General features: G+C 39.4%; 1 protein-coding gene across 6 annotated transcripts in view; it reads left to right on the forward strand.

Moving 5' to 3' along the window:
- The window catches only part of PTPN13 (protein tyrosine phosphatase non-receptor type 13), a 120,692-nt gene that overhangs the window by 19,021 nt on the left and 88,572 nt on the right, over window positions 1–13,099 (forward strand). For all 6 annotated transcript variants that reach the window (XM_030492576.1, XM_030492578.1, XM_030492580.1 and 3 more), the window contains exon 3: window positions 9,007–9,126. In XM_030492576.1, coding sequence (XP_030348436.1) covers window positions 9,007–9,126 — 120 coding nt within the window. The remainder of the gene's footprint in view (window positions 1–9,006; window positions 9,127–13,099) is intronic.

Consider the following 13,099-nt stretch of genomic DNA (forward strand, 5'->3'; position numbering starts at 1 on the left):
AAGCAAGGTACTTGCTCTGTTACTATGAGTGTAAGGATTTATAATCTATCAGAATCTGAACCCTTCAGTACTAGAGAATTTATCTAATATAGTAAAATTCGTATCACTTCATTACCACAGGAGAGACCTTAAGCTAAGCTTTTAAAAACCCACTTTAGAGTAAATTTATCCATTAGCAAAGTTATCTGTTGAGGAATACTGGCTTAATTTTTACCTGTTAAATCAGTGAAACTTACTTGTAGAGTTTGTAGTCTGTGGCAATTTATATCTTGGTGTTCAACATTTGATTATTATTCTTCTCAAACATTGGGGACATTATGAAGAAAATTGTCTTCGTGCAATATGAAAAAGCAGTTACTCTGTGCAATTACCGCTACTTACTTGAGTTGCTTATCAGAGCCTGATTGTCTTACTTGTAGATACCTTTGAAATGCCACAGATGGTGGGAAGTAGTACTTACTGACAGGATAATGCTTCCTAGTGACTCCCTGATATTTAAATCATGTTTCTCCTCCTCTGACCATAACTTTCATTCCCTCTTCAGCTGTGCTAAAAGCTGCAAGTGAATGAGGCCAGACTTCAGTCATGACCTTTTTATAGTATGTGAGGAATGCGTAGCTCATTGTAGCAACAATGGAATAACTGCTGGACTAAAGCTGGGGGTGCCATTCTTAATTTCTCTCAGGGTAGTCTGTCCCCACCATGGCAACAATGCATGTCATCCACACCGACCTAGCAACAGTTGTGTATCCCTGTGTACTTCATGAAGAGCACTGCTCTCACTGTGCACTGAAAAAAAGCATGATGAAAGGATGCCAAGGAAGGCATCTTCATTAAGACTGCTGTAGTCTGAGATTTGTCATAAGTGAAGCTGTATGACAGATAGTACATCACTACATCATGAAGTTATGTTGTCAATAGTAGGATGTATTTTGCTTGTGATAATTTCATGTCTTTACAAGAATTTCATCTGTTCTGTGTGAATAAGAGTATTATTGGTTGATCTGCTATTCGAAAAGCGTTTCTGTTGCCAAGCTGGTTTGCAGTCCTGAAATTTCTGCTTCTCCATTTGTAAAGCTTGTCTTAGTCACAAGTCCTCTGTTGCTACTTAGCAATTAAAATGAAAGTTGCAAGTATGAGAAATGCACCAAGGAGACGTGCCTCTCCGAGGTGGAGCAGATCAACAGCAAAATAAGGGAGTTGCCCAAGGATCTTACAGTGACAATTAAACTGAGAGAGGGATACAAGAGTCATGCCCTGATTTATGTGGATTAAGCTTACTTTGTAGTGATAATTATATACTCTTCTGAATAAAATTTTAATATCAGATGTGAAACATCAGCTACCCTGGTGTATAAAAGAACATTCTACAGTTGCCTAGAAAACATGACTTTCATGATTATTATATACATTTTGGACTGGATTTACTAGTTTGCCTTACATGAAGCCTCAGATAAACAAGTTTATCTGGTTCTGGTGATAGAGAGACAGAAGAGCAAGGGAAGGAGTCAGCAATAACCCTCGCTTGTCTTCCATTGTAAGTTCAGTCCAATGCCAAAAGCTGATTTCTTTCCACCTTCCAGGAAAGAAAGCAAGCATTTTTCAAGTAAAATAAACATTGCTTGCCCTGGAGGTGAGAGCCAAGATGCTCAATGTCACATTCTTCTGTCTTCCAGACATGGGAATACAAGACTGATTTAGGATTTTGGAAGAAGAAATGCTAACATCTCATCTGTTACAGTGGGTGTGAGAGCATCACTATGCTCAAATAAAAGGCCAATAGTGCCCTATACTTCTGGGAGTGTCCTTGTGTTCTTTGTGTTTTATCACAGATTTGAGCTAGTTTCTGTTCCTTTACTTGAGCTCAAGCAGCAAGCTGTCAGTTTGAAGAAGAGATGCAAATTTAAAGAAATTCTCTTGTTATAGTTTGAGGATAGGTCCAGGAGCATGAGACTGTTTTGCTGACGTTCATCCTGTCTGCCTATAGGAGAGAAAAAAAGAACATGGAAGGAAAAATAGGAGTGGAAGAAGCTAATCTCTTCCGCAATGGGGCGAAGTTCTTGGGTGGTAATACTATTCTCTGCTGACCTCTCCAAAATGGAGGAATAGTACTTATAATAAGATAATATTATCATCAGGTAGATGATTGAGTGAAAAGTGCCACAGAAGTGGGTGTTTTTGCAAAAACTTAGATTCACACAATTTCTGGCAGCTGTTTAGAGGAGGGAGATGGGATTTACATCTTTGGGGGCTTTTTATCCCCTCTTCGTATCTATAGGAGAAGTGAAAAAAAAAAGGTCATGGCACAAGGGTTTGTTTCCTTATCCTTCAAGACAATAAATGAGAATAATGTTCAGTAATTAACTTTAGAGCAGGATTCTAAAAAAAATAATTCTTTAAACACAGTTGACTTGATTAGCTTGTGTATTTCCCTTGATTGTGTGCTTGACTTGAATATTTGCAAATAATGCCTTATTTTCAGGCTAGTCTACGCAAATTGGACCTGCAGCTATAGGAAACCACATTTTATGTGCTCACATCCAAGTACGTGCATATTTGAAAATCAGGTTTCAAAGACTACTGAAGCACAAGCTTTCTAACTTGGCTCCAGGGTTCTGCACTTAAGCAGTTTCACCAACAGTATTGTTGGGGATAAACTAATTGATAGATGCATGCCAGGTCTTCTTCAGGGGTGTAAGATGTGGGTCAATGTAAATAAACAGGAGAGATGCCAGCTTTCTGAAATTACAGGGCATGGTAATGACTGCAGATACTTAGGCTCTACAATGGAAGAGGCCAGACTTTCAAAACTGTTCAGGTATAGCTCCAGTTTGGTTTCACTGGGATTCATGCACATCGAGTGCTTTTAGAAGGCACTTCACGCTCAGTGAGTGCTGAAAAAAAGTGTCTTTTATCTTTAGGGAGCTAATCATGGCTTTAGAAAGGTGATTTTTAAGAGGTTCTTTTGGGCAGAATTGTCTTTTTAGAGAGGAGAGGCTGAGAAAGAGCTCTTTGCTTATCTGCTAGGAGGAAGGTGCTCCTTGGAAATTGCTGCTTTTGCCTAAGTATACCTGTGGAGCAAAGGGGCAATAATGCTCCTGTTTGGGACAGATGAGCTCAGCTAGCAGTGTTGTATATGGGAGATATAAGGTGCTTTTTTTCACCACAGAAAATATTTTGGATGCATATAGAATGTGTGACTAAAGCAGCTGTTCACCATGTTTCTTGGCAGTATATTCTGATATTAAATAAGTATGAGGTAGTGCAGGCATCTTAGCTGATGTTTTTAAAGCAGAGCTTTTGACTTAAAGTTTTGGTTCTGAAGTTACAACATGGGGAAAAATGCTGATACAGAAGGTAAAGAAAAAAGCAAAGGATATGTATTGCTAAAACCAAAACACAAAGCTGTCAAGCAGCAGTAAAGTTGAAGCAGTTTAGCCTTTTGACTTACAACCTGTTTTTAGGAATTTGACAAAATTACTGACATTACAGTCTTTATTAAACGTGGTTATAGCAATAGCTTCTTAATTCAATAGCTGATAAGAATTCAATACAATCTGGAATGAATAAGCCATTAAACTTCTCCTAATTCTTGGTTGCTGTTGGAGACCTTAAATTTCAAATTTAAAATGAATGAGGGAAAGAGTTGGTTGAAGGAAGAAAAGAGAATTTTGAGCATGGCGTTTTGAAAACTGCAATTTATTTGGGGGTGGGGAAGGAAGTATATACTTTGCAAATAGTCTTTTTGACAGTGTTACTTAGTGTGAGGGGCTGCTCCGGTTGTGTTTTCCCTCTTACCTAGAACTGAGAAAATGTCAGGCTGCCTCATGCACCATGTTGGTGCTGCTTGGATGTTCCATAGGTGGTGTGCTTTTAACACAGGTTGTTGGGGCTGTACAGCGTACGGGCGAGGAGGTTACTGAGCTTGCTTTACAGGCAAGAGACAGAACTACCCATCCCACTCATCAGGGAGTGTATAAGCTGTCTGCCTTAGAGGGAGGAGCTGCCAGTTGGTCCTCATGAGGTAAACAGGCTTTTTAAAGGAAGTGTTTGAGATAGGGGAGAGGCCCTTGGCTTAAGCAGCATTCTTTCTTGGAACTGTGCTGCCTGCATGGCTTAGGGCTGAATGGTGTGGAGGGTGAGGAATCGTACTCAGGGCTTGTTGATACCAATAATTTACACCTGAATTTACTCTCTTGTCCTGGAGCGAAAAAGAGCTGCCTCCACATGATGTAACTCCTTTCCTGTGGAAATAAATTCTGTCCCAGAACAAGCAACCTGAAAGTAGTGTTCATGTAACCTGGGATTCTGTGGTTCTGTATGCTTCTCCAGTGCTAACTATTTTAATTTGTCTACTGTCTTCCTACATTGTGTTGTGTTCTCTGCCGTTTGAATGTCCGTTTTTGGATGTTCTGTGGCCATGATCGTGTGTGGGTTTTGGGTGTATGGGGAATCCACACCTTCACAGTTCATGCTGAGTTCATACCACCAGGCCCTTTGTCATACCTCCTGATCATGACTGCACCTAGACTTCTCACCTTGTAAAGCAAGGCATAGAATCAGGATGTGCTTAGTTTTGTAAGCCTCCCAATCCCATCTTCAGCTAAGTGTCGATGTGCCTTCGTGCTAAGATGCCGCCATAATGCTTTCCCAAGGATAAAGGAAATTAACTCATCTGTAGCAGGTGCATCTTTCCATGTGCTTCTATCTGCCCTTTCTTATTACAAGGAATGAAAGGATGCACAGGATGCCAGCACAGTAGATCATTCTTATCTTAAATGAAGAGGAGACAGGGAGAGAGAGGACTCATTGCAAGAAAGTGGCCTGACAGGAACCTAAGACTCTTTTGAGAACTCTGCCAATGCAACTAGTCAGCCAGTCACCTGATACCAGTCACTTTGCCAGTCAGCTTGATATCCTGAAAAACACAGGAACTGCCAGGAGCATCTTCGGAAATCTGAAGCAGACTCATTGGTACTGTTAGTAGAAGAGAAAGGTCTTCATTTTACTTACAGCTTTGTGTTCTGTCATTTCAGGCCAATTCTATTCAGCTTTCCTGAGATCCACTCTCACTCTCTCCTTGGATTAGCCCCTCTTTGCTCAATTGAAATGAGCTCAAAGTTTACCCTTAACAGAGAGAACTCATCTTTATTCCGTCTTTTGTTTCCTGCATTTTAGGAGGTTGCTGTTCTTAGTCTGCTGTCCCCTGTTATTATCACCTGGCTTCCATTCTCTGAGTTCTTAGAAATAGGAGTTTAAATACACATTTTAAATCATAGAATCACAGAATGGTTTGGATTGGAAGGGACCTTAAAGATCACCTAGTTCCAACCCCCTGCCATGGGCAGGGACACCTTCCACTGGATCAGGTTGCTCAAAGCCCCATCCAGCCTGGCCTTGAACACTGCCAGGGATGAGGCTTCATGAAATGGCAATTCATTTAATTGGAAAATGAATGTTATACAATGTTGTATAGCCATGAACATAACTGCAATTAGAGGGCTAAGATGTGAAGATAGACAGTCCATATAGTTTTCTTACGGTATTCTACAAAATCTTTGTTTTTCTCTTGCATAAGTTACTGCATACTGTCATTATGTTGCTATTTACCAAACTTCAGGCATTACACAAACCCCAAATCTGTTGTACATATTAAGCACTTAGCACTTCAGCTTCTGTATTAACAGAGGACCAGACACTTTATTGAAGGCTCTGAGAATTTGAGACAGCAAATCCAGAAGAATTGTGCATTGTAAGTATTATCATTCCTACATATTTCTCCTTTCTCCTTGTAAAAAACATCCATTGCAAACAAACTGGTGGGGAAGAAGTACGTTTTGAGCTAGACAGTTTCACTGTCAGCTTCATCATGTTAAATTAATGGTACTTGGCCGCTAACAGATAGTACAGATGGAGAACTTTGGCCATGCATTTTCCCAAAACCACTTCAACTTGCTTCAGTCAGTTACTCGGTTGCAGAGAACCATTTCACAGAAGCTTCTTTAATCTTCAGACATGTTGCTGTGTGACAGTTAAGCACTGCAGCTTTAAGATAGTTTTGAGGAAGAAAAGCAATAGTTACCAAAACAAAGTTACCAAAAAGTTACTAAAACAGTTAGGCTACGACTAGAGTCCCATTCCAATTCCAATTTGTGCCATTTTTCATGTGGCTGTGTTTGTAATCATTGATGTTATGTTGTATTCTCGTGGTCCAGAAAAGGGCAACCAAGCTGGTGAAGGGCCTGGAGCATAAGTCTTAAGAGGAACGGCTGAGGGAACTGGGGTTGTTTAGTCTGGAGAACAGAAGGCTCAGGGGGACCTTATCGCTCTCTACAACCACCTGAAAGGAGGATGAAGAGAGGACGTGGCTGGTCTCTTCTCCCAAGTAACAAGAGACAGGACAAGAGGAAATGGCCTCAAGCTGCACCAGGGAAGGTTTAGACTTGGATATTAGGAAAAACTGCTTCACCGAAAGGGTGTTCAGGCATTGGAACAGGCTGCCCAGGGCAGTGGTGGAATCACTGTCCTTGGAAGTGTTCAAAAACTGTGTCGATAAGGCCCTTAGTGGTTTAATGGTGGACTTGGCCATCCTGGGGTAACAGTTGGACTTGATGATCTTAGAGGTCTTTTCCAACCCAGTTGCAGCTATGATTCCAAACTCAATTTGGAATGTTTTGAGTTTGGTGTGTTGTGATACTTGTTTTTATTAATTGAGCTACTGCTATCTATAATATTCAAGCAGATCTTATTGCTTACACTGCTAGAGCCAATGTCTGCACGGCTGGGCAGATATTCATACACTTCTTACTGTGACCAACAAACGTGTTTTCTGTAGAATTCTTTTACTATTGATGTAGCATATTTGGGAGTTTGAGCAGACATGCGTATGGTCTCTGAAGTGATGTTAAATAGGAAATCAGCTTATATCTGCTACAGAACAGTCCACGCTATTAATCATAGTTGAAAGGAATCAGGATTTTGCAGGATGGACAAAAGAGGAGCAGCAGAGAAGGATTTGGGGGGGAAGGGGGCGGAATTTTTGGTGGTGGTGGTATGTTTCTTTAGAATGTTTCACACAAAAAGTTTTCATTTCCAGATCATATATTTTTAGTCCCTAGGAGAAGATGATATCTTTCAATCTGAATAATCTGGTTTGATTCTAGGTGTACATACTGAAATTTGAGACAGTACAAGGAAACCACAGAATTCCCTGGTATGGATTATAGACCAGATACTGTGCCAGGTGTATGTGAATCTCATACTGACTAGAAAAATGTTTCTCTCTGGCTTTTCATCCATTTATTGCAAGCCTGTACCAAGTCCCTAGCTTTCAATTTTGAATGGTGTATTTATTTTTGTCTTCGGGGATTCAGATTTCATCTTTCTTTTAAATGTGGTCTGGATCTGTTTTTACTTCCATGATCTTTTGATGATCACTTTAGAACATTAATTGTTGAAAATGTATCTTGCTTAGTAAATATGCAGAATAATTGAATACCAAAAACTGGCAAGCTGTGAAGTAAGGAAGAATAAGTGGTCTGTAATGAAATGCAGCCAACAATATGTAATTTTTCATAGTGTAGTATAGAATTCTAGCGGAAAAGGCTCTGGGTAGTACTTCAACAAGTATCTTCAAAGCCTGTGTTTTCAGCTAGAAACTGCAGGATATTCAGCCTTTTATATTGCCATTATATGGGTATGAGCCTGGTTATTTGGAAGTAAAAAAACCATGGAAGGCATGAAACTGCCTAGACCGTTTGCAAACTAAGTATATATCTAGTCAGCCTGTCCTGCTTGTAAATTGTTAGATTAATATCCATGAGTGTACATCTGACCGAGGTTTGCATGCTGATGGGGAGGCTCCGGATAGCTGACTGGAAGGGAGCAGGAGGAACCTCCAGTAGTACTGTTGGGTCATCTAAAGCTGTTGATGTCAGTTAGTGATCTTGGGACAATATGCATTGCTTGTGGAACTGTGTTTTCCATTTTCAGCAACAATTTAGGGGCCTTTTAGACCTAACAAACTTGCCACTGATAATTGACAATATGCCTTGGGCTCTTGCTGCAGCTCACTGCCTCAAGTTTTTATTTTTGGGCTTTGGAGAGAAGCAGAGAGAGAATCAATTGCAGCTGCATCTCAATCAGAAATATAAATTGGTGCGAGTGCTCAGTCAGAACATTTAGTGTGTATAGAAAGCTGAAGTAATTAAGCAGACACATGATGCGTTGGCTCCTGAGCTTACCAAAATGGTGAAGCTTTGACTTTGCCAGAATATTTACGGATGCGTTCTTCAGTTTTCGAGATTATTTTGGTCAGTTGATTATCATATTGTGGTATGGTGAAAATGGCTTAAATCTTTGAAAAAATATTAAGGCCTGACCTCTTTTAGCTGGGGAAAGGAGTCTTTATTTTTTTCCTGGTGCTGCAATACATAGAGTGCTGCTAACCGTTTTACTTAAGTTTTCTAAACTATATGAAGAAGCTGAACAAAGGAGGTAATTATCAGTTGCACAGCTAGCTTGCTTGCTTGCCTGTTTGCAGGTAGAGCTTCTTATTATTTGGTTGTAAGACACTATAAGCAGCCCTGTGAAAATATATTGGAATACCCACTTCCTTTCCTAACAGCAGCTTGACTGACTTAAACCTGTCAAATAATAAAATAGCTGATTTATGTTAATAAACCTGTAACTACTGATCATTCTAGTTTGGTTTTTTTTTTAAAGCAGAGCAAACTCTTGCCCATAGCATTCAACCTTATTGAGTTCATTCATTAGTAGCCAACGGTATTAATGTGGCTCGTTGTTTTAACCCAAGTTGTTCTTCTCATAGTAGTGGGTGCTCGAAGTTCTTTATTGCCATGGTGAATGTTTTGTTGTATTTATATTTGATGGTTTCTTTTAATATTCGAGAGTTTTTGTGACCGAAAGTCGAACATGGGTTATTACTACTTGAGTACTGCATGCAAGGAGAAAATAACTCTTAAATCAGTCTGTCTCATTTCCCAGGTAACATGCATGTGTCACTGGCAGAGGCTCTGGAGGTTCGGGGGGGACCGTTGCAAGAAGAGGAAATATGGGCAATTTTGAATCAAAGTGCAGAGAGCCTTCAAGAACTATTCAGAAAAGGTAAGCATTTTTAAAGACTGATATATACAGAACTGGAAACATTTTGGTTATATTTATATGACATATAAGTAAACTCCCTTGCTCTTCCTAGGAGCTAAACACAAATAACTTGCTCCTAGGTTGTATTTGGGTAAAGCGCCTAGCTGTACCCCAGCACAAAGGGTGTTTTCAACCATCACTTCATGTTCTGTCAGGTCACGCAGCGTGTTCGGTTTCATGTTGGTCACAGCATCACTTTGGTAGGAGGCTACCACAGTCTTTGAATTAGACTCATTGAAGTGAGATAGAAACATAAAAAAAAAGAAGTAAATCTGAGACCACTGGAGCACTTTGATACTGAAGGGGGAGGCATAGAAATGGGTACAGTACAGTGCAGTCATGACGAGTCTGCTCTGAAGAGACTTACTCCCAAGTGAGGCAAAGGTGAGCCACTGAAAACTTGACCAGAGGGCTAGGTATCATTCCCCAGAATGCAATTAGCAAGACATATATAGCTACCAAGAGGAATGTGGTGACTCGTGCTTTAAAGGAATAGAAGTAAGTATCGCTTCTTCTCCATCCCCTCAATTTAGTAGGCTCCAAGCTGAGCATCTGCAATATTGCTAATAATTATATAATTTAGCAGTAGGTCTGAGTCTTCCATATGTTTTCCTTTCTTTTCTTTAAAATCTACAAATCCTTAAGCCTCTTTCCTCCCCCCTTTTTTTTTTTTATTTTGCTTTTATAGCAATAAAAGCTTAACTCCAATATTGAACTTTGGCATCTTGAACCTGGCTTCAGACAGAGTATGTGTTCCCATAATGCATCTTAGTATTTCAGCAAATTTATGGGGGTCATCTCCTTGTATATAAGCATGCATGTGTAAGCTTATTTAGTTTTATTCAGGACAAATTAAAAGCTCACACTTTGAAAATGGCCATTGTTTTGCTACATTACTATGCAAGGGCACATCCTCATTATTGAGGGCAAAATCTATTGTATTTTTTGCATGCGTTTAGATTACAATTTCATGAAGATTCAACATTTAAGGAGTTTTTTTGGTTTGGTTGGTTTTTTGTTTTAAGATTTGGTTTCGGCAGTCTGTCAAGTCAGACACTAGGTCTGTCTTCTACCTTCACAGTCTCTGAAAGTATTCCCTGTTGGATACTTCATAAAGACTCGAAAGAAGGCAGATGTGGGCAGAAACTGTCATACAGCATTTGATTTCTGATCAAGTCAAGCTGACTTAGCATTATAAATAGGAAATTTTGTCAACTTCTCTGAAACAATTTTTGGTAGGCAAACTATGGGTAGTTTTAATATGCCCTTTCCCCTTCACCAGCAAGGTCACAGCCCATGTGTCTAAGAAGTGTTCCCTATTAGGAATTCTGAGTTTATTGTTGCAATTTGACTGACCATCTTGTCCCTCTTCTTCTTGTATTGCAAGAAAGGGAAAGCTGGCATCTTATTTCCTGTGTCTTTCTCATCTCTGAGAGCATCAGAGGAATGATTTTTTTGTTTGTCTGTTTTTTCTTAAAGAGGGCAGGTTGTTGAGACCAAGTGAGACCTTGACTAAAGAGGGATATTGAATGATTAGAGCTTTACTCTTGTACACTTTAAAGGAATCAACACGTTGGGCTCCATCTTGAAATCTATCTGAAAGATCCCAAGTATACACAGTGAAACCACTTAAGACATTATCCTAGGTCTAAATTCTTTTTGAGAAGGAAGTCTCCACTGAAAGTAAGAGCTGACCCTTTCTTGGCATGAGGGCAGTGCAGAAAAGAGTTATCGTAGTTACTATGAAGGCTGCATGCAAGTGTTGGTAATGAGAACACAGCGTCCTTCAGAGGGACAAGTACTGAAAGATGAGAGCACAAAATGGAAATCTGCCCTAGGACTTCTGGTATGTGCTTTTAATGTAGGGGAATGTTTGTCAGCCAAGACTAGCTAAGGTGGCAGAAGCTTCCGGTCTTGCCTTCCTATCGGTGAAGACCAAAATACAAATTCAGATAAAATCACTGCTGGAAGAATCTGTCTCTTCTTGGAGGTGAAACTGCTTTATTGAGTTGTTTTTCTGTTAGTTCAGCAAACTATTTTTAGTTTCATGCTATTAATTAACCTGGGATATAGCCCTGTGGTAAAATGCACTTCAAGAGACACCAAATGAAAGAGCTTTACTATGTAGCTAAGGCTGACAAAGGCAGTGTAATTCCTCACAGCAAGATTGGGATAACCAGATAAGTCTTTAATGAAGATTTGGCTTCACAAAGGAAACCATCTAGAAACTTTTTTGGTCATCTTGAATATCAGTTTCTGTGCTGGCTTGTAAAGATGCATTGCAGAGATGCAGGAACAGGGAATGGAGAGGTTCCTGTAGGCTTCTGTGACTCAATTTCGCTCTTTATTTGTGGAAGACTTGTAGCAAACAAGGGTCATAGAAAAATCCTACTTTCCTTGGTCAAATTTCAGACCTAGCATACAGCATGGAAGAACTATTCTGTGGCAGAGGGTAAATTTCCAAAGTTTTTCAGAACTGACCAATTGCTCGTTGGCAGAGGGCAATGAGGCAAGCTTTTAGCTTCTACAGGTCCATAGCATATTTGGCTTTGACTAGTCTTAGAGATGCTCTTCCTCATTGTATAGCTCTGGAGTCCATGAATATGTTGTTCTGTAAGAAAATTAAGCTTTAAGTGTTTTCTATATTAAATTTCTTAAAAAAAAAAAAAAAGGCATATTGTTCAACAGTCTGTTGTCCAACTGTTTTGAAATGAGGGGGATAAAAAGAACATAGAAATTATCAACTCTTAAATTGCTGTCTGTTGCAAATCTCCCTGCGCCAGCCTTGCAACCACACACACTTAAAGGAAATACCAGCCCAAGTAACCATTTACTTATTTATTTAATCCTGGAAGAGTTTTGCCAATCTGTTTGAAGTTGAGAATCCTTGCTATTACTCCCATCAACTGAGAACATGTTCTTCAATTAATTTGTTACTTAAACTAGTTTCAGGAAAACAGGCAAAAATGCCCAAAACCAAGCTTCTGTTACAGATTTGATGACTTCTTGATTTATAAAATACTGCATGTCTTTTAGTGAGTTTATTTTCTTATTCAGCAGTGAATAAGTGAAGCACATAATGAAAATCCATGTCTTACATGGTTAATCTCATATCATACCATGTGTAATTCAGTGACTGGTGCAGAAATGGGCATAATTTTATGCCTATTTGTATTTACAATTCTAGCTGGTGTTGAACTCTTTAAAAATACTTTACAAACTGATTTGAGTCATTACAAGCAATGAAAGATTAGCTTGAAATGGCCAGTTGCTAATCACTGATTTAGAAGATCAACTCTGGTAGCTGTCTTGTCAGCATATTATAAGCTGTTAAATGGTGGAGAAGACAGTCTAGCACTTGGTTGCAGATCTGACATCAGTTGGACTAGTGACGTTGAGATTAATCTGGAGATTTGAAAAGGCCGATACCAGACCTGCCCTTCTCTTACATCTGTTTAATTATCTGCAATAACTATTTTGTTGTTGAGAGGGTGTATCAGCTCTTTCAGACATGCTGTATCATGTACTCAGTACTCCATGAGGTCAAAGGAACAGGTCTTTGAAGTTAAGTATCTCAAATGTGAGCATATAAGAAGCATATAAGTGTGCTCGCTGCTGCTGCTGCTGCGAATTACAAGCCAGGCATCCCTCTAATTTGGTAGGTTTAACTGGAAAAGGTTTATCAAAACTGATAGTGATAAAGACTTCATTTGATGCTTAGGCCACTCCTAATGCTAAAGCATGTATTGCAGATTCTGAAAATAGCTGGACCTTATGTTTCAAGGTGTGTTTAAAGGGAGGGGGAAGAGAAGAGGAAAAAGCCTGTTAATAAAAAGGAGGTTGAGCAAAGAAAGAGGCACTTTACAAATTGACTGTCTTGCAAATTTGTATGAGGAATTATTTATGTAAAGAAAAGTGATAACATCTGAAAGTG

This window comes from Strigops habroptila, chromosome 7 (genome assembly GCF_004027225.2).
Source record: "Strigops habroptila isolate Jane chromosome 7, bStrHab1.2.pri, whole genome shotgun sequence".
NCBI classification, from domain to species: Eukaryota; Metazoa; Chordata; class Aves; order Psittaciformes; family Psittacidae; genus Strigops; species Strigops habroptila.